Source organism: Convolutriloba macropyga, chromosome 9, assembly GCF_964194025.1.
Source record: "Convolutriloba macropyga chromosome 9, txConMacr16.3, whole genome shotgun sequence".
NCBI lineage: Eukaryota > Metazoa > Xenacoelomorpha > Acoela > Convolutidae > Convolutriloba > Convolutriloba macropyga.
In genome coordinates, this window is record NC_134476.1 from 46,249,903 (window position 1) to 46,274,238 (window position 24,336).

The following is a 24,336-nucleotide window of genomic DNA, read 5'->3' on the forward strand; positions in this document are numbered from 1 at the left end:
GTGATGGAGGCGTATATTGGGGCTGTCGCTGCTCTTGCATGATGTTGTTTGCAACATGTGCATCATTGGTTACATTGGTTCCACTACTTGGTTCATGGACAGGGAGGTTGATGTTGGCCTCAACTTGACCATGTGTATTGAGATTGAAGTGTGAGTTTGGAAGTTGAGCTGAAGAAGGTCGGACAATTGCTTGGTTGGATTGGGCGATGGAACCAGAAAAGTGCAAACTCGGTTCGTTTGCAACATCTGCCATGTTCCCGGCTGGTGACGAATTAACCCAATCTTGAACAAGTTTCTTGCTCTTGACTGAACTTCTTTCCGTAAAGAGCCCACTCATTTTGCCTGTACCAGACCCGTCCGCTGATGATTTTGTCATCAACTCAATTTCCTCAAGGGCTGCAGCAGCTACTTCCTTGCGATGATCTTCCTCAAGCTGTTCAATTTCTAATTCCCGCAATTTCGTTTGTTTTTCAATTTCAAGACGTTGTCTAGCAATGCGGAGTTTTGCCTCATGTTGTTTCTCAAGTTCCTCCCTTTTGAGTCTAGATAGTTCTAAGTCTCGTTGACGCTGACTTGATCTTTTTGAGGAAGTCATATGTGAACCTGATCTTGATTGGTGAGAGGTATACAGCTCTGCTGTCTCTTTGTCATGGACCGAATTGATATACCCTCGAGCAGCAGCAATGAACTCATCAGTTTTCTTTGTTACAGTCTCTAACCATTTCTCAAGATTCTTACAGGCAGCGTCTGGATCTTCAGTCTTTTGTGCCAGATCAAAGAGCTCTTCATTCTTATCAACTACTCTAGTAAAAGCATCTTTGCACTTCACAATCAGACGTTCGAGCTTAACTTTCCTGTCTTGCTTATCAACAGCATTGTTAATTTCACCATAGATGTTATTAAGTTCAGCCTCTAATTTTGCTCTTGCGCTATAAAGTTTGTTGAATTTGTCCTGCAAAGTTGTCATGATCTTAAGAAAAACAGGAACCACAAGTTTTATTTGGTACTAATATAAAGTACACACACATGCAACAGCACAACACAAATGGGTTATACCGAACCCTAGTGTGACGATTTGCCTAGCAAACCGCCAAAGAGCAAAGATGTTCGTCGAGTACAATAGTACCCGGCGAAAGAAAGAAAGAACGGTGCGCAGGAAGCGCGAAACGGGACAGGACGGGGGACGGGACGGACGGGAAGAGACGCCGAACGAATAACGCACGACGCGACGGGAAACCGGACGGAAAAACGGGAGCGTCGGGCGAAAAGCGCGCGACGAAACGGGAAAACGGCACGGGCGGGGCGGAAACGTCGGGCGGATGGCGCGCGACGAAAGGGGAAAACGGCACGGGCGGGGCGGAAACGTCGGGCGGATGGCGCGCGACGAAACGGGAAAACGGCACGGGCGGGGCGGAAACGTCGGGCGGATGGCGCGCGACGAAAAGGGAAAACGGCACGGGCGGGGCGGAAACGTCGGGCGGATGGCGCGCGACGAAACGAGAAAACTGGCACGGGCGGGTGCGGAAGCGTCGGGCGGATGGCGCGCGACGAAACGGGAAAACTGGCACGGGCGGGGCGGAAACCGCAAGCGAGGAGGCGGGAAGATCGATGCTAACAGACCACAGCAACAACTCAACCAAACAAGCTAGCCGTAACTCCAGAATAAACTTAAGTCACACCCTAGAAAGAAGGAGACGAGCTACTGCCAGGTACACTAGCACAAATCATTATGGGCTTTAACAACGGCATCAAAACATTAAACATGAAACAATTTACGGCAACAGTGTAGTATAACCAAAAGTCGAAAAGGTCAGGAACTTTACTAGCCGTAACTCCAGAACAAACTTAAGTCACACCCTAGCAAACCACCCTACCCAGACAACAAAAGTGCATACTACAAAATTAATAAAGGTACAACAAATTGCTAGCAAACAAGTGTGGTGAAAGTCACGAAACAAACCAGCCGTAACTCTAGAATGAACTTAAGTCACACCCTAGCAAGGAACGAGACTAAACAACAAACCAGCATACTAGCAAAAAGAAATTTTACTACAGCAAAACTCAACATACTACATCATACAACAAATAAAGGGGGGATAGAAAGAAACAAGGTGACACGGAAACAAAAAGGACGGAAACTGAAAATGAAACCAGATAACCTGCGGAAACGGATGGTAGTGAATAACTCAAAGAATGGGGAGAGCGAAACGTTTAGTAAAGCGCTATTGGAAGGAATCAACCACAAACTAACCCGCGCAACAACGCAAGACTACGAGACATTTAGGTTATTAAAGGCTTGAGTAAGTTCCTCCTCCTCGTACGCATGGCGGTTGCGGAGCGTTTTTCGACGGCGCTTGGAAAGTTTTTTTGGTCGGGACCGTGTTATCAAGGACCGGAGGTTGTTCTTATGAGTTAAGACTATGGTCAGTGTTTTCAGCTCAAGCGCAGGCTTTTGGTGTAATGCTCTGTACTCTTTGAGTAAACTAAGATCTTTCTGTTTACGTCTAGACACAATGTCTTTCACTAAGTGTATGGTAACTAGAGTACTACGCTTGAGCTGATTGTAAATATCAGGAGTTCCCTCTCTGGGGCAATACACTATAGCTTCTATGCGCTCCTGATACTTTTCAAGCACTTCAATAAGCTGCGAGGGTGTTAAAGGCTTATTGTTGTTACTGCGATGACGGGACAATGAATTGTTCACCACATCATGCCATATAACTAGCCTCTTTTTATCACGGAAGAAGTGACTCAAGTGAAATTGCGCGGTTTTTCGGACTTTCAAAGCGTTAGGATTAAAACTCAGACCCGGTAATGCGTAAATTCCTTTTTTATAATGGTCTTGTAACGCTTGAGGCAAAGTTTTTATGGCGTGATGAAGTGAACTTGCAGCTAATATGAAAACCATATAATGTTTTTACAACATAATTGATTTGAGCTTTGCTCAAACTCCGAACCTTGACGTTAAGTGCACGATTTTTTTGCGAGTTACCAAGAATAAGCGCTTATTTGTAAAAAAAAAAACCAGTTATCTGATTCTTTTTTTTCAAAATTTGAAAATCTTGACCAAACTCTTAATTCTACCCTTTTTTATACAAGTGCTCTATCTGCCATCTATCAACGCTTTATATAAATTTTTTGCAAAATTTTATCAAGTTTGGTCAATTTTCTCAAACTTTTTTCTTGCTTCGCTTTTATGTCAAGAACTGTAAAAAAAACCACCGCAATTTGATTATTTCTAGATTTTGACAAAGATTTGTCAAAATCGATGATTTTTCAAAAAAAATTCGAAGGAGTGGGTTATCGGTGACCAGAAAAATTGAATGGAAATCTAAGAAGTTGGATATAAGACCCAGAAATTTAAGGCGAGGGCTGCCTAGATTTGCCGGTTATTAATCAATTTATAGCATACAGAAGAAATAAAGTTGAGTTTGGATGGATCTTACAGTTTTTTTTTGGCAGTTTTTTTTTTCAGTCACTGAGAGCGTTCCCCTTTGCATCGCTGGCGGTTACTTGCATTGGTTGTGGTTCTCTGTCCAGACTTTTTTTTGAGGTAGTGCGTCGATTCCAAATATCAGCCCCCACCGTGGATTAGTCGTACAGTTTTTTTTTTGTTTTGAGACTGTGTGAGCTCTGGCCAGCTGTCAATTTTCTCCCTCTTCTGTAACTATCCGATGGCTGTTTATTCTAGTCGACAACCAGTTCTTCGAGACAATTTTTTTTTTGCGCCTGTGCAACTCCTCGGCTTCAATTGTAGCTTCAAACAATTGGTCTTTAGTAAAAAATTAATGATTGTTAATAAATAGTTTCGCAACAACTGATGATACGTTTTGTCTTTAATTGTTGATGAATAATTTTCACTTCTGGCGCACATTAACCTTCTTTCACGTACGCCTGTGCGCACAATCTGGGTGTATTTCTCAGAAAAACCAACTCAATGATGCAGCTTAAGTGAGTAAGAATAAAGTTTGAACAAATTGCTCCCAATATCTGTCAAAGACGAAATGCGATAAAGGAGAACAGAAACAAGTGTGAACACCAATTATGCTTTACTAAAACTTGGCTTAGAAAATTTCCGCTACGTTTTGACTATGGCGACGTTTTGACTATCAAGGAATAATCGCGGCACTAGCAATAAAGGTGATAACACTCTTTCGATAACGTTTATTCTATAAGCTAACCACGATAAAGACAACTTCTTTCTACGATACTTCAAGGCAAAAAGCACATCTAAATGGCCCGGCAAATCTAGCTGTATTTGCTAGCAGGTATTTCGTCTGAGCCGATTTTCGGCTCAGATTGGTCACCGATACGTTTTCGAAACATAAAAATATTAAGCCTAAAAAGAGCGCAATCGATTCAGTATATTAGTAGGCTCAACAAAAATTATGTTTAACGAACTTTTTCCGAGCTTTCTATGCCAAATAGAACGTATTTTGTGTGCATTTAATCTTTTCGTAAGGCTTACATGGTTAAGAGATTATGACGTAATACTTTCTCGCTGGATAGATTATCGCTTTATTTAAATAGTGCATTTCAATCCTCGCTGCTCTTTTTATTTACTCAGTAACACTCAACTTGTGAAAAAATAGGCTAATGCGAATTAGAACCGATTCTGTTTTGTGAGCCATTGAAACCAATTTTTGAAGTCAAATTTGCGAGGAAATGTCGTGCATTTTGACTGTCACGGGAACAAAGCACTATATTTTTTACCGCGATTTATGCAAATTGTGCCCTATTTCAGATTAAACACCCTGTACAATTAAGAAATCATTTAAAATTTTGTACAATCGCTCAAAACAAAAGTCAGTTCTTCAATTATTTAAGCCATTTGTTCACATTGGTTCGAATTTTCTCAAAATCGATGACACGGTTAGCCAAGCGCCAACAAATTATTTGACCGGCAAACGTTGCAGATCTAAGTTTCGACCTCAGCGTGATACAAAAGAAACGTCATTCTATCACTTTTTTAATTACCGACACAAAAATGCCCGCGGGGCAGCGCGTGGATTGATTCTAATTTGATGAATCGTAAGCCAATTTTAGTGAAGGGTCTTTGTTGAATTTGTGCTGTATTGTGTTGATTACTTATCGCCTTCGGGTACAGACAAAAGGAGTTCATATTTGCAATGTTTTATGTGTGATTTGTAGATTTACAGATTGAATGCAAAAAGATTGTTCATGCCTTTCCGATTTTGATGACAAATTTGTTCATGTGTCTATCTATATTAAGCCGTTTTGTTGAACGCAAAAAAAGCAATTAAGACATCGCTTTGAAGAAAAAATGCTTATTGCAATGAAAGGAATTTTTGAAAATATGAAGAGACTATCAATTGTGGGCTACATTACACTACCTTTAAATTTAGTCAATGGTTTGTTTTACATTGTTAATACTTGACAAAATTGAGGAGAACAGAAGCTACTATTTTTTAAAATCATTTTATCAATAAATGAGCTTTGTAATTTACATGTCATTCGTAACTACTGAATTTTATTGAATTAAAATTGAAAACAAAAAAGTCTCGATCAATGTTGAAATGGCAAAATTTTTGCAATGTTCACAAGAGCTTCTGTTTTTCTTTCTGACATCGGTAAAATAAAAGCGTTAATTGGATGAACGTTAACAGTTTAATGAAATGAGACTGAGTATATCGTTTTGCAGGAATGCAGAGAACAGGATAGTTCAGCCATCAGCTGAGGCTATCTCTCGATTCCATCAGGACCTCAAGAACTGGCAAGAGGTACGTACCAGTACCATCACCAATCAGTTTCAATCTATTCATTGTCCTTTATGCTGGAATAACCCTTTCCTAAGACTTCAAAATCAAAAGTGTTGTTTCTTTTTGTGGTTTGTGGAAAGATATTTAAAGGTTTAGGCTCCACGCGCATCAATTTCTCCTTTCCGCAAACAATGGCATTTGATGTTAAAGTTAAGTCGCCAAACGGTCTTATCATTTGTAAAACTCTTTTGCAAGAACTGTCCTTATCATAATAATGATAGCCTGTGTAAATAGTCTCTTCATTTACTCTATGGCAATTACGAGAAAATAACCGACTAACGTCGGAAGAACGCTCTCGAATGACATATAGGATCTTTAATCAATTGCAGCCTGCTTCAAACGGCGTATTAGAATCACTAATGATGTCGTTAGAGGTTATTATATATCACTATTACCGCAAATTGCCACCACTTGAGTTCAGCAGCTGACATCCGTGAATGAGAGAAAAATTTAGGCCACACAAAACCAAAAAGTCAAGGGAGCAAAAGTCACTCAAAAATTTGAAGCAGTCACGCAAAAAAAATTGAATATAGACATAGCCGGTAGAATACCCATAACTACTTGAAGAATCTGCAAACTATATCTAAACTAACATTATCAAAGTATCAGCGAATGATTGTTATCAGAGAAAAATTAAGTGCCGAATAAAACTACGGAGTATGTTTCAGAAAAACAAAATGCAGACTAAAGTAGGTGGAAGAGATTATGCAGGTTGGAGGATAGGCATTCTTGGGGCTAGATAGGCGAGGGAGGTGCCAGAAAGTTGGGGATGGTGTTAGGTAGGTGGGGATACTTAAGGAGGGGGAATCAACTAGGTAGGGGTGGCAGGTAGATAGTGGTAGGTAGCTCGACAGGGGAGTAGGTAGGCAGGCGGGTGTCTGTAGTTTGAATACGGAGGAGGGACTGTTATAAGGAAATGATAGGCGCAAATTTTTCATTTTTTCCACATCGATTGCTTTAAGTTCATTATTAATAATTTACACTAATTTGAACTTTAGCCATAAACAACCTCTATTTTTTAGATAGCTCAGGAGAATTAAGAAGAACATAGCTGGAAAAATGCCAAAAATAGCCGCAATAGCTTCATAGATCTGTAGTCTCAAAAAGAAGGTAAAAAAGACAGACCAAAGAAAAAATTTATTCGTTTCATCAAAGGCTGAGATGTTAAATTTTGATTAAGAATCTGTATAACTAATTGCGATCGATATCTATTTGCTGCTCTTAAATAACCGTCAATTAGAGTGGCAAGCACTCATTTGACCTAATCTCTTTGAATTAAAGCGAAGAAAAGTCAATTTCAGAGTGAGGAAATTATTTTTAAGATTGAGGTAAGTCACGTGTGACCAAAAAATTAATCACGCTAATGAATAAAAAACGAGCTCCACTAAGAGTGAAAAATGACATCATGCACACAATTCAGTTGAAATTGCATGAACGAATGAACAAAAAGCAGATTTGAAGTCGTTGTGACGTCATATGGTCGTAACAAAAATCATGAAATAAAAAATCCAAGAGAAGGCCAATAATAGCCCCAGCTATCGCTGCGCTGCTATTAATAAACCGACTAAAGTCGGAAGAAATGCTCTCGAACGGCAGTCGGGAGAAGAACATTTCATCCGACAGGGATTCGAACCACTGACCTCTCGATCCTTTACCAGATGCACTTCCCACTCGTTCATGATACCCTGATTTTTGCTATGCTGTAACCGACTTTATATTAACAACAAGCTTTACATCGGAGTGAGAGCAATAGAGATCACTAAAAAATGAAGAACGAAAGCGTGAAAAAGTCACTTGAGATGTCAAAAAGGGTTCTAGAAGAAAAGCGCAAAACCGTCAAGCGAAAAGTGTGCATAAAAAGACGAACACGTTTACAATAATTGCTCTGAACTTCGTTCAAGAGCAATTAAATATGCTAAACCTTGCCAAGATATTGATATGGTACATGCAGTAAATGCATCGAAGATTTCAACAAAATTGCAAATCTTTGCATTGGTTTGAAGACACGAAATTTAATCAACCTTTTAAATGCTTAACTTTTAATGGGCGCTCAATTTATTCTTGTTGCGGGTCATGGGATGAAATTCTTTCGTTTTTCGGGAAATTGTGAAGGAAATAAATTGGCAATTTTCTCCAAAACGAAAAAAGAATGGAATTTGTTTGCACGGATGATAATTGATACGTTGTAGAAATAGAGCATATAGTGCATTGATTGGCTTCAATGATACTTGTCTCATTATTTCTTAAGATAGTTTTGCCTGAGTCAAAGGTCATGAGAGATATAACTGCAAGCTTGAGATTAGTTTGAGCTCATCGCATTCCTACACCCCCCCCCCCCCCACAGTTTATGGTCATATAAATGAATTGAGGCTCTCCCCTCCCCCGAATTACCATAAATATACCATAATGGGGGTTATAATTCGAGGGGAAAACCGCAAACATCCGGATTATAAACAGCAACCCATGATCATTCTTATCTGCTTTTTCCTTTATTTATTCTATACACTGTTTCCATGTTTACAAGTGATCGTGTTCCATGTGGGTTCAGGTGATATTGGGTGAAGTGAAGAAATACAGTGGGGACACTCTCCTACAATACCAGGAGCAGTACTCTCAGTGTGTGAACGAAGTACAGACATGGAATGAGATAGCTCACAGGGTGTTTTCACGACACCAGCAGGAAGATGGAACCAAATTCCCAGAACATGAGAAGATGCATCAAGTCAATGAGGTTCGTCCGTGTCACCACTTGAGTCACAAAAGTTGGTCCCGACTCGTAAAATGCTTTACATAAAAGTTAATCCCTATGTTGATGAGTCTGTTATGAAAACTGCTGACGTTTAATCTATCACTCTGGCAGTCAGTTGACTGCTTAGAACATAAGTTGACTCCCTTAACCACACAGTCTAAAAAACGTGCAGGTAATAAATTTACCTAAAAATTCAGGAAAATTTGCCTGAACTGTGCATGTGTTTTGGTGTTCCCGCACACTACCTGCACGGTACCTCCACGTACCTGCAAATGCAGGTATTTTTAACTGAAATGTGCATGTAGTACCCCTGCACAATTTACCTGTAACTTACCCGAACAGTCCAAATTTCAGGTTAACTTTAACTAGACAATTTACCTTAAATTTTCAGGTAATTTACCCTACAGTGAGTGTACTGTAAAGGTTACTTGAACTATACTGGGCAAAGTTCCAGGCTTCGGGGTAGAGAGCGGAAGTTTTTCAATTTGGTTCACATCGGTTGATTCACGCTCATGGTACTTTATTTACTCTAATGAGAACTTTAACCAATTAAACAATTTTACCAACATTACGTACCAAAAATTATCTCTTTAAGGTTCCTAAATCAACCCTAGTTAAAGATAGCCCTATGAGGTATGTGTTACAATACATTCTTTAGAATTTTACGCCTCTTACTGTTTAAAATATTGTGATCAGTGATGATTTGAAAAGCGCGGAAACGATTTGTGACGATTAAGAAACACGCCAAATAATAGACACCAATTCCGTGAACAACGACAAATCAGTGGTTTTTAAACACCTTGGCCTGATCTTAAGCAGGTCGGACATGGTTGAAAGCTCTCAAAATAATTCAATCTCTCGGAAGAATTTCAGGAAGTGATATTGATCTGCAGCGCAGGGTCTGATTAGATGATAGTTGCACATGGAACTTTGGCGTTTGTATCTTTGATTTGTATTTGTTGTAACATGTGAACTTTTTTCATGAATCAAGTAATAAAATCGCGAAACTTTGTTGAACCTGCTTGATGCTGAAGAAAAGAAAACTCAACAGGACTCAAGAGAAGGCACTCAAAATGAAGCACTTTTCTGTTTCAGACTGTGAACACGTTGATGGCACAGTTCAACACACTTATCCTGGGAGAGAACGGTACGCTTCAATCAATATCAATGATACACGTCTAAATTGTTCTAACAGAAAAATATAATTTGTAAGAAATACTATTCTGCACTGTTCTGTATTTATTTGTATCTTTTTTGTTCCCAGAATGTTGTCTCCAGAAGGCAACGTAACATTTAAGCAACGGTTAAACCTAAATGTTTATACGCCCGCAATAAATTCCTAAAAACAACAAACTACAAAAGTTACTGTATGGATTAACTTTTTTATGCTGATTCACTCCAGGCACGGCCAAATTTCTGATCCAAGTTTCAAATGAGGTTGACCAATGGGAGGTGAAGATGCACTCATTGGTCAATGGAGCACAAACACTCTCAGAATCTGATTGGTTGAAATTCCTGAACTCTGTGAGACAATGGCCTACCAACGTGGAGACTGTCATTGGCTATGTTGGAAAGACGCAGAGTTTTGATCGGATTGGGAAGCCATATGAGGAGTAAGCTCAATTAAAATTTTGAGTTTAATTCTTATAAGAGCTAGGAGTGAAAATAGTATACGCAATTTTATGCTCCAGCAAGCGTCTTTCTGGTCTGTACCGTAGAGCGAGTGCAGGCTCTTTGTCAGGCTAACTAACGAACCGAGGCCTCGACTAATGAAAAGAAATTGTCCAGACTTTAACTAGGTACTCTACAGTTTAATTGTAGTCAATAATTACTCACTCCTTTGACTTTTTGGACTTTATAGGTTTCTTGAGGCTTAAAATAGAAAGGACTTTAAATTTCAATTAAATTAGGGATCTGAAAGGTGCGTATCAATCCATTAGAGCGCAAAACTGAACTGATTATGTCAAGAAATGTTAATGAAGCTTTTCGGCATTGTTGAATTAATTGAATGTACTGTCACTTTGGATTGTAAATGGGTTCTTTTGCTAAATACGCTTTAGACCCAAGTCTTTTTTGCTGTCTTAGGCTGAGTTTGGAAGAAGCACTAAAGTCTGTTCAAGTGTGGATGGCATCTGCGACGAATGGAATTGACAACGAAACACAGAAGATCATTGATAAGGTCAGGGAAGTCTAATAAGGTCACTACTAGTAGATCAGTATTGAATTTTAACTATCATCTCAACTATCATCATAAACTGTCAACTGAGACTGCTGAATCATTTCACCACAAGGCTTTAAGCTCACCAACATGTATATATTTTTTTAATATTATTAGACGTCCCTTATGCAAAATTTTCTTAAGCAAATCTTCTTAAACAGATCTGATAAGTATATTATCAGATCTTACACGATAAAAGTTCATGTAGGACTGAAGATCTGATAAGACATGTTTTAATGATTTCAATATAACCGTACAACGTATTCAAGTTCTTAAGAAAGTAAAAAAAATAATTGGTCAACTAACCAATTTCGAAACAAAAAATGTTTGTCGATTCTATTTTGCTGGCAGTATAATTCTGAATCTTAACTAGGAACTATGGCTAAACTTAGCAGTCCAAGATAGTTTCGTCTTTGAAGAAAATTTTACAGCCTAGTTTGATAATTACTGCCTCAGAAAAAGCCCCTAATACTCGAATAATCTTTTTCACAATATCTTATAAGTCTCAAAAGACAATATAAGATAATTTTCTCTTTGTTGCTCTGACACTTAAGTGTTGCAAGCTGTAGCTTTTTGGCTACTGCTTGAAAGTTACCCTGAATTGTCTCCAATATGTAGAACATGTCACACTTAAAGAACTTTTATCGTATAAGATCTGATAAAAATCTTATCAAAGAGATTAGTCATAGCTTTCCGAATGTTTATCTTACAAGATCTTATAAGATTCTTATAAGATCTTACACGATAAACATTTTTTGTCAGGCAGAATTTTTATCATGTAAGATCTTATAAGGCAAAATTTTTATCTTGTAAGGTCTGACAAAAATGAACTTTTATCGTGTAAGATTTTATCAGACCTGATAACAATTTTTTATCGTGTAAGACCTGATAAATTGTCTTAGAAAGTCTTAGTCAGGCGACGCATAATCTTATATGTACTTATAAGACAATTTTGTAAGAATTTGTAAGATCTTACACGATAAAAATTCTCAAATGTCTGGGGATGAGTCACGATGAATAACTCTAGTTGCAAGCGTTCGGATTTCGAACTGTTGGAAGACTGAAAGGAAAGCCAGCTGGCATTGTTCAATCTTCTAACAGTTCGAAAACAGTTTAAAAATTATTTTTATAATGATTCAGAGCATAACTGATATTATGATAGATAGCTCCTGGTCAGTTAACGATTGTTTTTGTACTAAAAATGGTTTGTATAGCCTGTTAAGAGGTTGAAATAGTCAAAATAAATTGTTAAATTCCGATCCCTTTGCGTGGGATAAATTAAAATTGCTTGTATTTTCAGGTGGGCTCCGTGCATAAATCCTTGATTCATTGGATGGTACAGGTATTACTCAAACTGGCTCCGGACAGACCAGACAACGTGGGTGACTCATACAATGCCAACTTTGCAACAGTTGAACAGATCGAGGAACAGGGACTCAAGTTGGAGAAGACACTCATTAAATTCAGCGAGTATTTGATCAGGTATGGGGCTAAAATGCCTTTCAATGAGTTAAGGCTCGATGGCGACCTTTTCAAGTGCTCTAGTATTTTTGCCCGCCAAAATGTTTCATATTTTCAGAAATTTTACTGTCAACTATGGTGTTAAAACTGTTAAAACATTACGAGCGTCTATTGGCACCGAACTTTTACTGCTGGTTTCTATTTTTTTATCTCAATATATTGTAATTGTGGACTATGCTTACTTCTTTTTATACGTTTTAAGTGTCTGTGAGTCAGCCCATTTTAAAAAAAAAATTAGGTTTTTTCAGCTCCGTTAGAGGCTTATTGTAATGAAGACCCTTCGGAGTTAGACCGAAAAGTTTTTCTGCCATCGCGTTGATGTAATCACAGCTAGTACAATATAAATCAAATTGTGTTTGGTGATGTTTTGTAGTTGTTGTGGGAGTGCTGTGATGGACGTGGAAAGAGGTCAAACTGTGGATACAGATGCCGAGTACAGAGATCTCAAGAAGATCGCGGTAATGATTATCCAAGTTGATCTAAAGACAGTTTTGCAATCGCCAAAGCTCAAAACTGAATTAATGAGTCACTCTTTGTTTAGCTATTAGTTGCCAATGCTAAACTAGTTTTCGTGTTTCATTAATTGTGGAAAAACTACTACTTGATGTTCAAAGAACATTTTTGATCCAACCTAGAACATGGATTGGCGAAAGAGCGAAAGACGAAATCAGTTCAAACGTGTTTTCTTGAAACCTATAACCGTTTAAACCCCCACTCCGTCCACCCAAACACAGTTGCAATATAACTCAGAATTTTCAACGGGGGTTGATCAACGTCACTGGAGAGAGGATTAAAATTAGACCCGCGCTCAAATGTATACTCTCGTATATGTAAGCTTTCCGAACCTAATATATTAAATGTAAAAAAACTATGATTTTTCTGCTTCATGAGGCACCACACGACGACGCAACACTGCCTTTTGGTCTCTCAGTTCAGTAAAAAAAAAGTGTATACAAAAAATTGTACAAAAAACATATAGTTTTTTGGTTTATCTGATCCGAAAGCAATTTATTATCATTATTATAAGCTTTCATTCACTTTCATCAGCATAATTCTTACTTGTTCTGTGCTGGTTTCTTAGAAAGAGAGCAATGAATGGGTGAACACTGGACGAATTCTGGTGCAGGAGCTGAGGGGAGATGCCATAGTTTCCATTGGGGACATACATCCCACAGACAGACAGGACACTGTCATGTCAACCCTCTCCAACCCAGACAGTATTGCCACCACCACTAATCCACAGGAGGTCTGTATCTTAACCAGGAACTTATTTATAATCATACATATAAACAGCCAGTCATTTTGTAAAATCCCGGGTCATAAAGTTCATACCTAAGCCTAAAATTGAGTTTGGTCACATAGACGTGCGCTTCAAGCAGCTTCGAAGTTGTGTAAATTTCAATGCAAACGTACAACCCCCCCCCCCCCCGTTGTAAACGTTTTACTTGTTTGATGATTTTGGTCATAGCTGATTGCTCTTCGAAGCTGTACCCAACCTTTCAGCTTTTAATGAGTCGAGGGTACCCTCGTCGACCTCATAATTCTAAATTATAGCAAAAAGACAAATGTATACTGAACGGCAAAAGTAGGTTAGCACCCCTATTTTCACGAAGTAAAATTTCGATTTTTGAGGCAATATTACTCCAACTTGAAAAAAATTCAGATAAATTGCAACATGCGCTTACCAGAAATCCCAATGTGAAGTTGATGAACTCCATCGAAGTTCCGCAGTAAAAGGAAGTTGTCACAATATGTGATATGTTTTCAGGTTTGTTCAACTAAGGCTAAAATTTCACTATGTGTTAAACGTAAGAGAAAAAGATGTGAACTAATGTGATCTCGTGACAACTTTCTTTCTGGTGCTAACTTCCTTTTGCGGTTCAGTAAACTTAGGGAAAAAGTTCAGATTGAAATTTGCCGTATAATGCCGTAAACTCAAAGTCACGTGAAATCTGTTCAGCTTAATCATAAAATTACTAAATTCAATGCGCAAAAACTTGTTTCGAATGAGGCAGACAGGATACAGATGAACACAGTTCACGTGGACAGCTTTAAATCCTATTGTGCTCGCTCTTGAAAAACAGGTCTCGAAAGTACAGTGCTATTTGAACGTTTACTTGTGTTAACGAGGATATAATCATGTCTCTTTAAACACCATATCAAGATTGATTTTCAAACTCAAATGCATGGTCGCTGCCTTCTGTTTAGCCTGGAGGTGGTCGAGTGGTTCAGCTGGAACTGAACTGGCTCCAAATTGTAGGTCACTCCTTTCTCACTCCGATCATGTAAAATACAAACATACCTCTCATCGTAGTTATTTCATTCAAATATATGCTCATGTCATGACATGTCTCGGGTTGCATTAGTTGCACACTCAATTGAAATCCCACCTTTGGTTTTTGTTTCAATAATTAAAACCTTTGCTAGGAACATAGCGAAATTTTTTTGTTACAGGGAAAACTTGCTCGCAAAAAGCAAATGCGTGCATTGGTAAGAGTTCATATCAAATCTTAATAGTTCTCGTTAGATGTAGAAATGTCAAAGAGTTCCTCAAACAGACCAACCCTAGTCAAAAATTAACGGAAAATTTACAAAAAATTGTAAATTTTTTGAAATTAATGGATTATTTATAAATTTTTATATGTTACCAAGTAAATTGAATTGAATAAATTATATCACTAGATAGAGAATTTTTGTGCGTATTATATCAAAACTTTCGCTTAGATTTTCCGTTCTAAATGCAACATACGTATTATTTCTGAGAAATACAAAGGCCGATTTCCCACTAAGAATAACTTCCAAAATGGCTCAAAACTGATCGCTTAGCCTAACAAATTCGGTTTTTTGAACGGATTAGTTTAAATTGTTGACCTAGACTAAGACCTGCTAACAAAGTTAACTAGATTTGCCAAGGCATTCTGAAGTGCTTTTGCCTTTGAACGTTGATCTTACACAGTTACGTTGTATACATATAGACGCTATATCTTGAATATAGATTACGATAGAGTGTTTTCACCTATATTCTGGTTCCGCTCCTAAAACAGAGTCGACATGAATTCATGGAACTAGAAAGGTTTACGAAACGAAAAGTTTATAGCTTCAGCATAACTGTACATTAATTGAAAGTTGATGGTTAACATAAGTTAATCTGTTTATTCCGTAACCGTATATTTAATTTCGTGTCAAATGTTCAGCTCAATTAAATCGTTGACGACATTTCGGACGAACTTGACAACAACTGGGTTTGCTTGAAAATTTATCTTATCCCTTAAATCAAAATTTCGGCGTTCTTCAGGCCCTGTTTTTGTGCTTCCTCTGGCGACAGGTGAACAAAACTGTTCGAGAGAAAACGTAGCAAAACCTAATTATTTGCACAAATTTTGTTTGCTTGTGTGTCTTTATTTGTTTTTCACAACTTACCCCCCAAAATAACGAGTAAGTTAAAGTTTGCGCAAAGTGGCGAGAGCGCATCTTGGATACTACAACTTGGGGTCGAGGGTCCAAGAACACACGCAGTTAATCAGGGGCTCGGATGTCGAACAGACATGGCAAAGAAGGGCAAAAAAAACAGTTCTCAAAATGGTGAAGCGTATGACTCCACTCCAGTTGCTGATAAAGATGACTCTACCACCATCCCTTTTGTGTCAGATGCAGCTCCAGGGGGTGTGTTCCGGCTTCGATTGAGGACCTCTGGTAAAATTCAGGGCAGTGAAAAAACTTGTAAGACTCATCCAATAAAAAACTTAATATTTGTCTTTGAAGTCCTAAATTGATATTGAACCGGCAAATCTAGTAACCCCCCTCAGTTTTTTTCGGTTTCATTTCCTATAATCTGGTATTTTCGACATTACCCCTGGTCACCGAAAACCTATCCCTTATAATTTTTTGTTAAAAAAACATCACTTCTGAAAACTTTTGGTCAAAATTAAGAATTGACCAAATCGCGGTGAAGGTTGGTACTTGGGTACAGTCTATTACACTTTAAGTGAAGCAAAAAAGTTTGAAAAAATTGACCAGATCTGAAAAATTGACAAAAAATCTGTCCGATCATTCTAGCATACTTATATACTTATATAGCAGTTAGATAGATTAAAACGTTGTAAAAAAAACAAATTTGGTCAAATTTTTCAAACTTCACAAAAAAATCAGGTAACTGATTTTTTTAGCAAATAAGCGCTTATTCCGGGTAATTCGTGAAAATTGTGTATTTAACATCAAGGTTCGGAGTTTGAGCAGAGCTCAAATCAATTATGTTGTAAAAGCATTATATGGTTTTCATATTAGCTGCAAGTTCACTGCTTCACGCCATAAAAACCTTGCCTCAAGCGTTACAAGACCATTATAAAAAGGAATTTACGCATTACCGGGTCTGAGTTTTAATCCTAACGCTTTGAAAGTCCGAAAAACCGCGCAAATTCAATTGAGTCACTTCTTCCGTGATAAAATGAGGCTAGTTATATGGCATGATGTGGTGAACAATTCATTGTCCTGTCATCGCAGTAACAACAATAAGCCTTTAACAACTTCGCAGCTTATTGAAGTGCTTGAAAAGTATCAGGAGCGCATAGAAGCTATAGTGTATTGCCACAGAGAGGGAACTCCTGATATTTACAATCAGCTCAAGCGCAGTACTCTAGTTACCATTCATTCAGTGAAAGACATTGTGTCTAAACGTAAACAGAAAGATCTTAGTTTACTTAAAGAGTACAGAGCATTACACCAAAGGCCTGCGCTTGAGCTGAAAACACTCACTATAGTCTTAGCTCTTAAGAACAAACTCCGGTCCTTGATAACACGCTCTCGACCGAAGAAACTTTCAAAGCGCCGTCGTAAAACGCTTCGCACCCGTCATGAGTTCGAGGATGCGGAACTCACACAAGCCTTTGATAACCTGAATGTCACTTAGTCTTGCGCTGTTGTGGGAGTCTACCCGCTGACTGGCGGTGTGACTTAGTTAACTCACGAGTTACGGGTTAGTTTGTGGTTGGTTCTCTCCGATAGCGCTTTACTAAACGTTTCGCTCTCCCCATTCTTCGAGATTTTCACTACCGTCTGTTTTCCGCAGGTTATCTGGTTTCATTTTCCGCTTCCGTCTTTTTGTTTCCTTGTCACTTTGTTTCCTTCTATCCCCCGTTTATCTGTTGTATGATGTAGTATGTTGAGTTTCTGCTGTAGTAAATTTTCTCTGCTAGTATGCTGGTTTGTTGTGTAGTCTCATTCCTTGCTAGGGTGTGACTTAAGTTCATTCTGGAGTTACGGTTGGTTTGTTTCGTGACTTTCACCACACTGGTTTGCTAGCAATTTGTTGTAGCTTTATTAAATTTTGTAGTATGCACTTTTGTTGTCTGGGTAGGGTGGTTTGCTAGGGTGTGACTTAAGTTTGTTCTGGAGTTACGGCTAGTAAAGTTCCTGACCTTTTCGACTTATGATTATACTACACTGTTGCCGTAAATTATTTCATGTTTGATGTTTTGATGCCGTTGATAAAGCCCCCATAATGTTTTGTGCTAGTTTACCTGGCAGTAGCTCCTCTCCTTCTTTCTAGGGTGTGACTTAAGTTTATTCTGGAGTTACGGCTAGCTTGTTTGGTTGAGCTTGTTGCTGTGGTCTATTAGCATCGATCTTCCCGCCTCCTCGCTTGTGGTTTCCGCCCCGCCCGTGCCAGTTTTCCCGTTTCGTCGCGCGCCATCCGCCCGACGTTTTCGCCCCCGCCCGTGCCAGTTTTCCCGTTTCGTCGCGCGCCATCCGCCCGACGTTTCCGCCCCTTCCGTGCCGTTTTCCCGTTTCGTCGCGGGCCATCCGCCCGTCGTTTCCGCCCCGCCCGTGCCTTTTTCCCGCTTCGTCGCGCGCTTTTCGCCCGACGCTCCCGTTTGTCCGTCCGGTTTCCCGTTGCGTCGTGCGTTACTTGTTCGGCGTCTCTTCCCGTCCGTCCCGTCTCCCGTTCTGCCCCTTTTCGCGCTTCCTGCGCACCGTTCTTTCTTTCTTTCGCCGGGTACTATTGTACTCGACAAACATCTTTGCTTTTTGGCGGTTTGCTAGCCAATCCGTCACACTAGGGTTCGGTATAACCCCTTTGTGTTGTGCTGTTGCATGTGTGTGTACTTTATATTAGTACCAAATTAAACTTGTGGTTCCTGTTTTTCTTAAGATCATGACAATTTTGCAGGACAAATTCAACAAACTTTATAGTGCGAGGGCAAAATTAGAGGCTGAACTTAACAACATCTATGGTGAAATTAACAATGCTGTGGATAAGCAAGATAGGAAAGTTAAGATGGAACGTCTGCTTGTGAAGTGCAAAGACGCTTTATTAGAGTAGTTGATTAAAATGAAGAGCTCTTTGATCTGGCACAAAAGACTGAAAATCCAGATGCTGCCTGTAAGAACCTTGAAAAATGGTTAGAGACTGTAACAAAGAAAACTGATGAGTTCATTGCTGCTGCTCGAGGGTATATCAATTCGGTCCATGACAAAGAGACAGCAGAGCAGTATACCTCTCACCATTCAAAATCAAGTTCACATATGACTTCCTCAAAATATCAAGTCAGCGTCAACGAGACTTAGAACTATCAAGACTCAAAAGGGAAGAACTTGAGAAACAACATGAAGCAAAGGATCATCGCAAGGAAGTAGCTGCTGCAGCCCTTGAGGAAATTGAGTTGATGACAAGATCATCAGCAGACGGGTCTGGTACAGGCAAAATGAGTGGGGTCTTTACGGAAAGAAGTTCAGTCAAGAGCAAGAAACTTGTTCAAGATTGGGTTAATTCGTCACCGGCCGGGAACATGGCAGATGTTGCAAACGAACCGAGTTTGCACTTTTCTGGTTCCATCGCCCAATCCAACCAAGCAATTGTCCAACGACCTTCTTCAACTCAACTTCCAAACTCACACTTCAATCTCAATACACATGGTCAAGTTGAGGCCAACATCAACCTCCCTGTCCATGAACCAATTAGTAGAACCAATGTAACCAATGAAGCACATAATGCAAACAACATCATGCAAGAACAGCAACAGCCTCAATATACGCCTCCATCACCAATAAACTTTGGCATGCCAACTCAACTAAACGCCCCAAACACAGCCCGACAACTGTCTCAAGCAACAATGCACTTCGATGGTTTACAGTTAGATCATCAATTCCCTCGCAGATCGAGTATGCCGGGACAGTTGCATTTAGTCAGCCCTCCGCGTTCACTACCTTTAAATACACTCGTAAATGCTCCGCTAGCACTTAATCCGCAACAAGCACACATAAATGTACCAGCCCCTCCATCCCCCGTTCTAAACCTCGCACCACCGCATTTCCCGTTAATCCCACCAGCATTCCGCTTTCCTCCTTCGCCACCACAAGCCCTCCCACTACAAGCCACTAACCCCGTGGCGAATAATGTCAATCTGTTACCCCATTTTCCGCCTGCACCATTCGTTTCCTCCACAAACAATTTCGTACCTCAATTAATTCATCCACCACCCCCACAAAAGAGTTTTCAGCCCCAAAACTTTGTACCCATAACCCACGCACCTCCTGCTCCTCCAGATCCAAATGTCTGGCGTTTTCCGGCAGCAGTCCCATCTAATGCAGTACCACTTGTACGTACATCTGCAAATTTATACACCGTACAACCGGCCCCGTTAATCAACCCTCATATATTTACATCGCACCGCACCCCTCATGTACAAGCAGCAGCAGGCGCTCAAAATTACGTAACATCAGACTTCATGCAAGGGAATCCATTTAGTTCTTCCACAGGTACCGCCCCCACCTTTGTCACTCCGATCATTCCGCCAACGTATGGAGCTACCGTTCCGAATCCGTTGTGTTGGGGTGGCCCGCCGCATCCCACACCTTCGGCTCCTTCTTTGGACTCAGCGGATTTGATAAAGCAGTTGGCGGACGCAATTACTTGTAAGAAGAACGATCCACTGCCCGAGTGGAAGTTGTCACAGTACAATGGTGATCCCCTGCAGTGGCACGAATGGTTCGGACAATTTAAAAGCGCCATAGACGCACAGTCCTTGACTGATGACGTCAAGTTAACATACTTAAAAACACTTGTAACTGGAAAAGCTAAAACCGCCATCGCTGAGTTCGCATACTGCGGTGTAATGTACAAGGACGCACTTAGGACACTCGAACGTAAATTTGGCCAACCACAGGCAGTAGTCAGTGCACATTTAGAAAAACTCAGCTCTTTTCCACCACTAAAGATGCACAATAGTGATAACATCATAAACTATTCTGCAACAATTTCAAGTCTTGTTGGAGTCTTTAAATCACTTTCATATAACGCAGACCTTAAGAGCGCCTCACTTCTCAACACGGCTGTGCAAAAATTGCCGCCCAATCTAAAAGAGTCTTGGTCACTCTTCACAGTGAAGAAACATTGGGTTAAGCCAACACTCCTTGACTTCAACGATTGGTTGAAGGAGAAGGCCGAGGTACATGATTTAATGAAACAAACATCATCGAAGGCAAGAACTGAGGATAACACCAACTCAGTAGTAAAGACCAAAGTTGCCTCGAGAACTTTTGCTGCTAATACGCAAACTAAGGGCACTCAGAGACCAGCCTCAACATCGGCAACGCCTGCAACACCTCGCTGCATTGTGTGTAAAGGTAACCACCGCATCTGGGAGTGTAGGGTATTTAAAGAAAAATCTCCCACTCAGCGAGCAAAGGTAGTAGCGGAAGCAAAACTGTGTTTCTCATGTTTGAGAGAAAAGCATATGTTCAGGCAATGCCCAAATCCTAGAAAATGCAGGAAGGACGGTTGCAACAGCTCCCATAATATACTTCTTCATGGAGCTGAGAGGGTTTATCCATCAAAATCCCCTTCAAACAACAACAATAGTAATTCTAATGCTGGCGCAAATCAAAGTAAACTGCCTAGTGCCCAATCATCGAGCAAGACCACCACTTTGTCATCTGTGAGTAATGTGAAAGGCCTCCTTCAGGTGACTGAATTACAGTTAAAGAGCTCTAACGGTAAAGATACCACGGCTTTAGTTTTGTGTGATACCGCTTGCAGTAACTCTTGGGTGTCCAATGATCTTGCAAATAGACTTGGTTTGCACGGTACAGCATTGAAACTAACAGTCAAGGGTATAAATACCGAGGAGGTTGTAGACACTAAGTTAGTTGAACTAATCGTAACAGCACGCGACAACCAAGCATTTGAACCATTTAAAGTCAGCCCTTACGTAAAAGAAGATTTGAATGTAGGCGCCAATGTCATTAACATTAAAGCACTTCAGGAAACATACCCGCACCTAGCAGTTCTAGACCCAGTTACATATTGCTATGGAAACATCGAGATGATACTTGGACAGGATGTGTATCATGCCATCCGCCCGTTAGAGTACTTCGCTGCCGACGAGAAGTCCTCGCCCTTCGCTGTTCGCTTGACCATAGGTTGGGGTCTAAGCGGCCCTCTACCGTCGTCTTCAGGTTTAGTCTCGACTTGTTTCAAAGCTAATATGGAGCAGGATTTTGAAATCGCTAGTCAGGTAAAATCTTGGTATGACATGGAGTCGTACGGCGCACTTAAGCAAGTAGACCGACGATCCGCCTCGGATGCACGTGCGCATGAAATTCTTGAAAACACCACCGTGCATAATGGAAAAAGGTACGATGTCGGAATGCTATGGGCTGAAGATAACATCGAACTGCCCAACAATTATTTCTCAGCGCTTGTTCAATTAAAGTCTTTGGAAATGCGGCTCACGAAAGATCAGACATTAAGGGAAAAGTACTCGCATACCATCAAAGAGGACTTAGACAAAGGCTACGTAGTAAGAGTCAAAGATGCTCATAAGGTGGAAAGTCGCTCGGAACGAGAGTGGTACCTACCACACCATCCGGTTGTTAACCCGAACAAGCCGGGCAAGGTTCGTAGGGTACTAAACGGAGCAGCAAAATTCCATGGCGCATCTCCTAATAAGTCATTACTCACCGGACCTGACCTACTGCAAAACCTAATCTATGTACTCCTACGGTTCAGACAACATCCATTTGCCGTATCCGCCGACATTGAGGGAATGTTCCTCTAAGTTGGAGTGTTACCATGTGATCAACCATCATTGCGCTTTTTGTGACGGGAGGACTCCACATCAAATGTTGTGGTACACCAGTATACGCGCCACATCTTTGGGGCAAAAGATTCGCCCACCTGTGCCAACTACGCACTTCAACGCACGGCAAGTGATAATGCTAAGGAGTACCCAGAAGCTGCGAAAGCCGTCCTTGAGAACTTCTACATGGACGATTACTTAGACTCAGTGGAATCTCCCGAGACGGCCCTCATTAGGTCGAAGGAATTGGTACATCTTCTCCATCTAGGTGGGTTCAAGCTTACTAAGTTTGTAAGCAATGTACCAGATCTGGCTGACCGAGTTGATGGGTCTGCTCAACCCACTGAACCGAAGGTCATCGTTTCATCCAAGGAGGAATCAATGCACGTGCTTGGGCTTAAGTGGGATCACAACACTGATACTCTGGTTGTGAGTAGGGGTACTAACAGCACCATCGCGAAAAGTTTAACACAGCACTTGGTCTTAAGTCTTGTGTCAAAGGTCTACGACCCAATTGGTCTTGTCGCACCGTTCACTGTTGGTGCTCGGTTAATCTTGAAAGACATTTGGCGTGTCAATGGACAAAGTTGGGATGACGAGTTACCTAAAGACACAGTTGACAAATTCCTTGCCTGGTGTGTTGAACTGCCGTGGTTAGCTGAGATCACTATACCGAGAAGCTACTTTTCAGGACCATTCCAACATCTGGAACTCCACATGTTTGGTGATAGCTCGCAAGACGTATTCAGTGCAGCAGGATTTCTTAGGGCTCAAGTAACTTGCACCTCCGGGGAGATTATAACAGAGCTGGCGTTTGTCCTGGGCAAGGCCCGTGTTGCACCTATGAAGGTAATGACAGTTCCTAAGTTGGAATTACAAGCCGCTCTCCTCGCAGCCCGTTTAAAAAGGGAAATCTGTCGAGCATTGACGATTACTGTGGACAAAGTCTTCATGTGGACAGATAGCACCATCGTCTTGCAGTGGGTAAACTCAACAAACAAACACCCCATCTTCATTGCAAATCGTGTTAGTGAAATCCTGGAGAACACCAGCGTTGACCAATGGAACCACGTCGCCACTTGTGATAATCCGGCAGATGCTGGCACGCGTGGCATGTCCGCTGAAGTTTTGCAATCAAGTAGCTGGGTGAGGGGTCCTGACTTCTTGAGAACTAAGCAATTCCCTTTTGTACGAAATACTGACGTCGTTGATAACATCAAGCTCGGCGTTGTAACCAAGGAACAAGATGATGACTCCATCTCATCTTTAGCCGCATCCGTAACCAACTCCCCAAAGGAACAAAGCATTAATCTGATCCCGTTTGATAAGTTCAGTTCTTATCAAAAGTTACTTCGTGTCACTGCATATGTGCTCCGTCTCTTACCATCTCATGAAAGTTACCGTACCGTAGACGGCAGCATAGCCGACCCTGTTGAGCTTGACGAAGCCGAGCGTCATCTCCAGTACTTGGTTCAAGGAGAGTCCTTTAATACTGAAAGAAAAGATCTTCTTGACAACAAATCCGTTAAGAAGAGCAGCCGCATTGTTCAGTTTACTCCGCTTATTGGACCTCATGGTCTCATCCGTTCCTCTGGTCGACTCCGACGGCTAGTGGAAATTGACTTTGACACTAGGCATCCTATCGTGCTGGATGCGCGTCATATTTTTGTTAAACTGTTTCTGCGGTATACTCATTTGAAGAACCATCATCAGGGCATCGACTACTTAAGGTCAAAGGTACAAGAACGTTATGCCATCCTAAAACTGCGTTCCACATTGCGTTCCATCAAATCAAACTGCCACTTGTGTAGAAAGTTCCGTGCAGCAACCATTCAACCTATCATGGCAGACCTCCCAAAGGAGAGACTCGCATACCAGTCTCCTCCCTTTACCAACACCGGGGTTGATTACTTCGGCCCATTCTACGTCACAGTTCGTCGGACTACCGAGAAGAGGTGGGGATTTCTCTTCACTTGTCTCACTACTCGTGCT

The 24,336-nt window shown here is 40.6% G+C and overlaps 1 protein-coding gene across 5 annotated transcripts in view; it reads left to right on the forward strand.

The window, feature by feature from the left end:
* Positions 1–24,336, forward strand: part of LOC142345804 (axonemal dynein light chain domain-containing protein 1-like) — a 211,410-nt gene that overhangs the window by 142,727 nt on the left and 44,347 nt on the right. For 3 of the 5 annotated variants that reach the window (XR_012759355.1, XM_075398173.1, XM_075398174.1), the window contains 10 exons: positions 5,663–5,741; positions 8,329–8,511; positions 9,625–9,676; positions 9,932–10,142; positions 10,615–10,708; positions 12,048–12,229; positions 12,642–12,726; positions 13,350–13,514; positions 14,477–14,524; positions 14,723–14,758. Coding sequence is in view for 4 of the 5 variants with exons in the window: in XM_075398173.1 (XP_075254288.1) it covers positions 5,663–5,741; positions 8,329–8,511; positions 9,625–9,676; positions 9,932–10,142; positions 10,615–10,708; positions 12,048–12,229; positions 12,642–12,726; positions 13,350–13,514; positions 14,477–14,524; positions 14,723–14,758 (1,135 nt within the window). In the remaining variant the exon portion in view is untranslated. The remainder of the gene's footprint in view (positions 1–5,662; positions 5,742–8,328; positions 8,512–9,624; positions 9,677–9,931; positions 10,143–10,614; positions 10,709–12,047; positions 12,230–12,641; positions 12,727–13,349; positions 13,515–14,476; positions 14,525–14,722; positions 14,759–24,336) is intronic. The other 2 variants (XM_075398175.1, XM_075398176.1) reach the window with 2 other exon arrangements.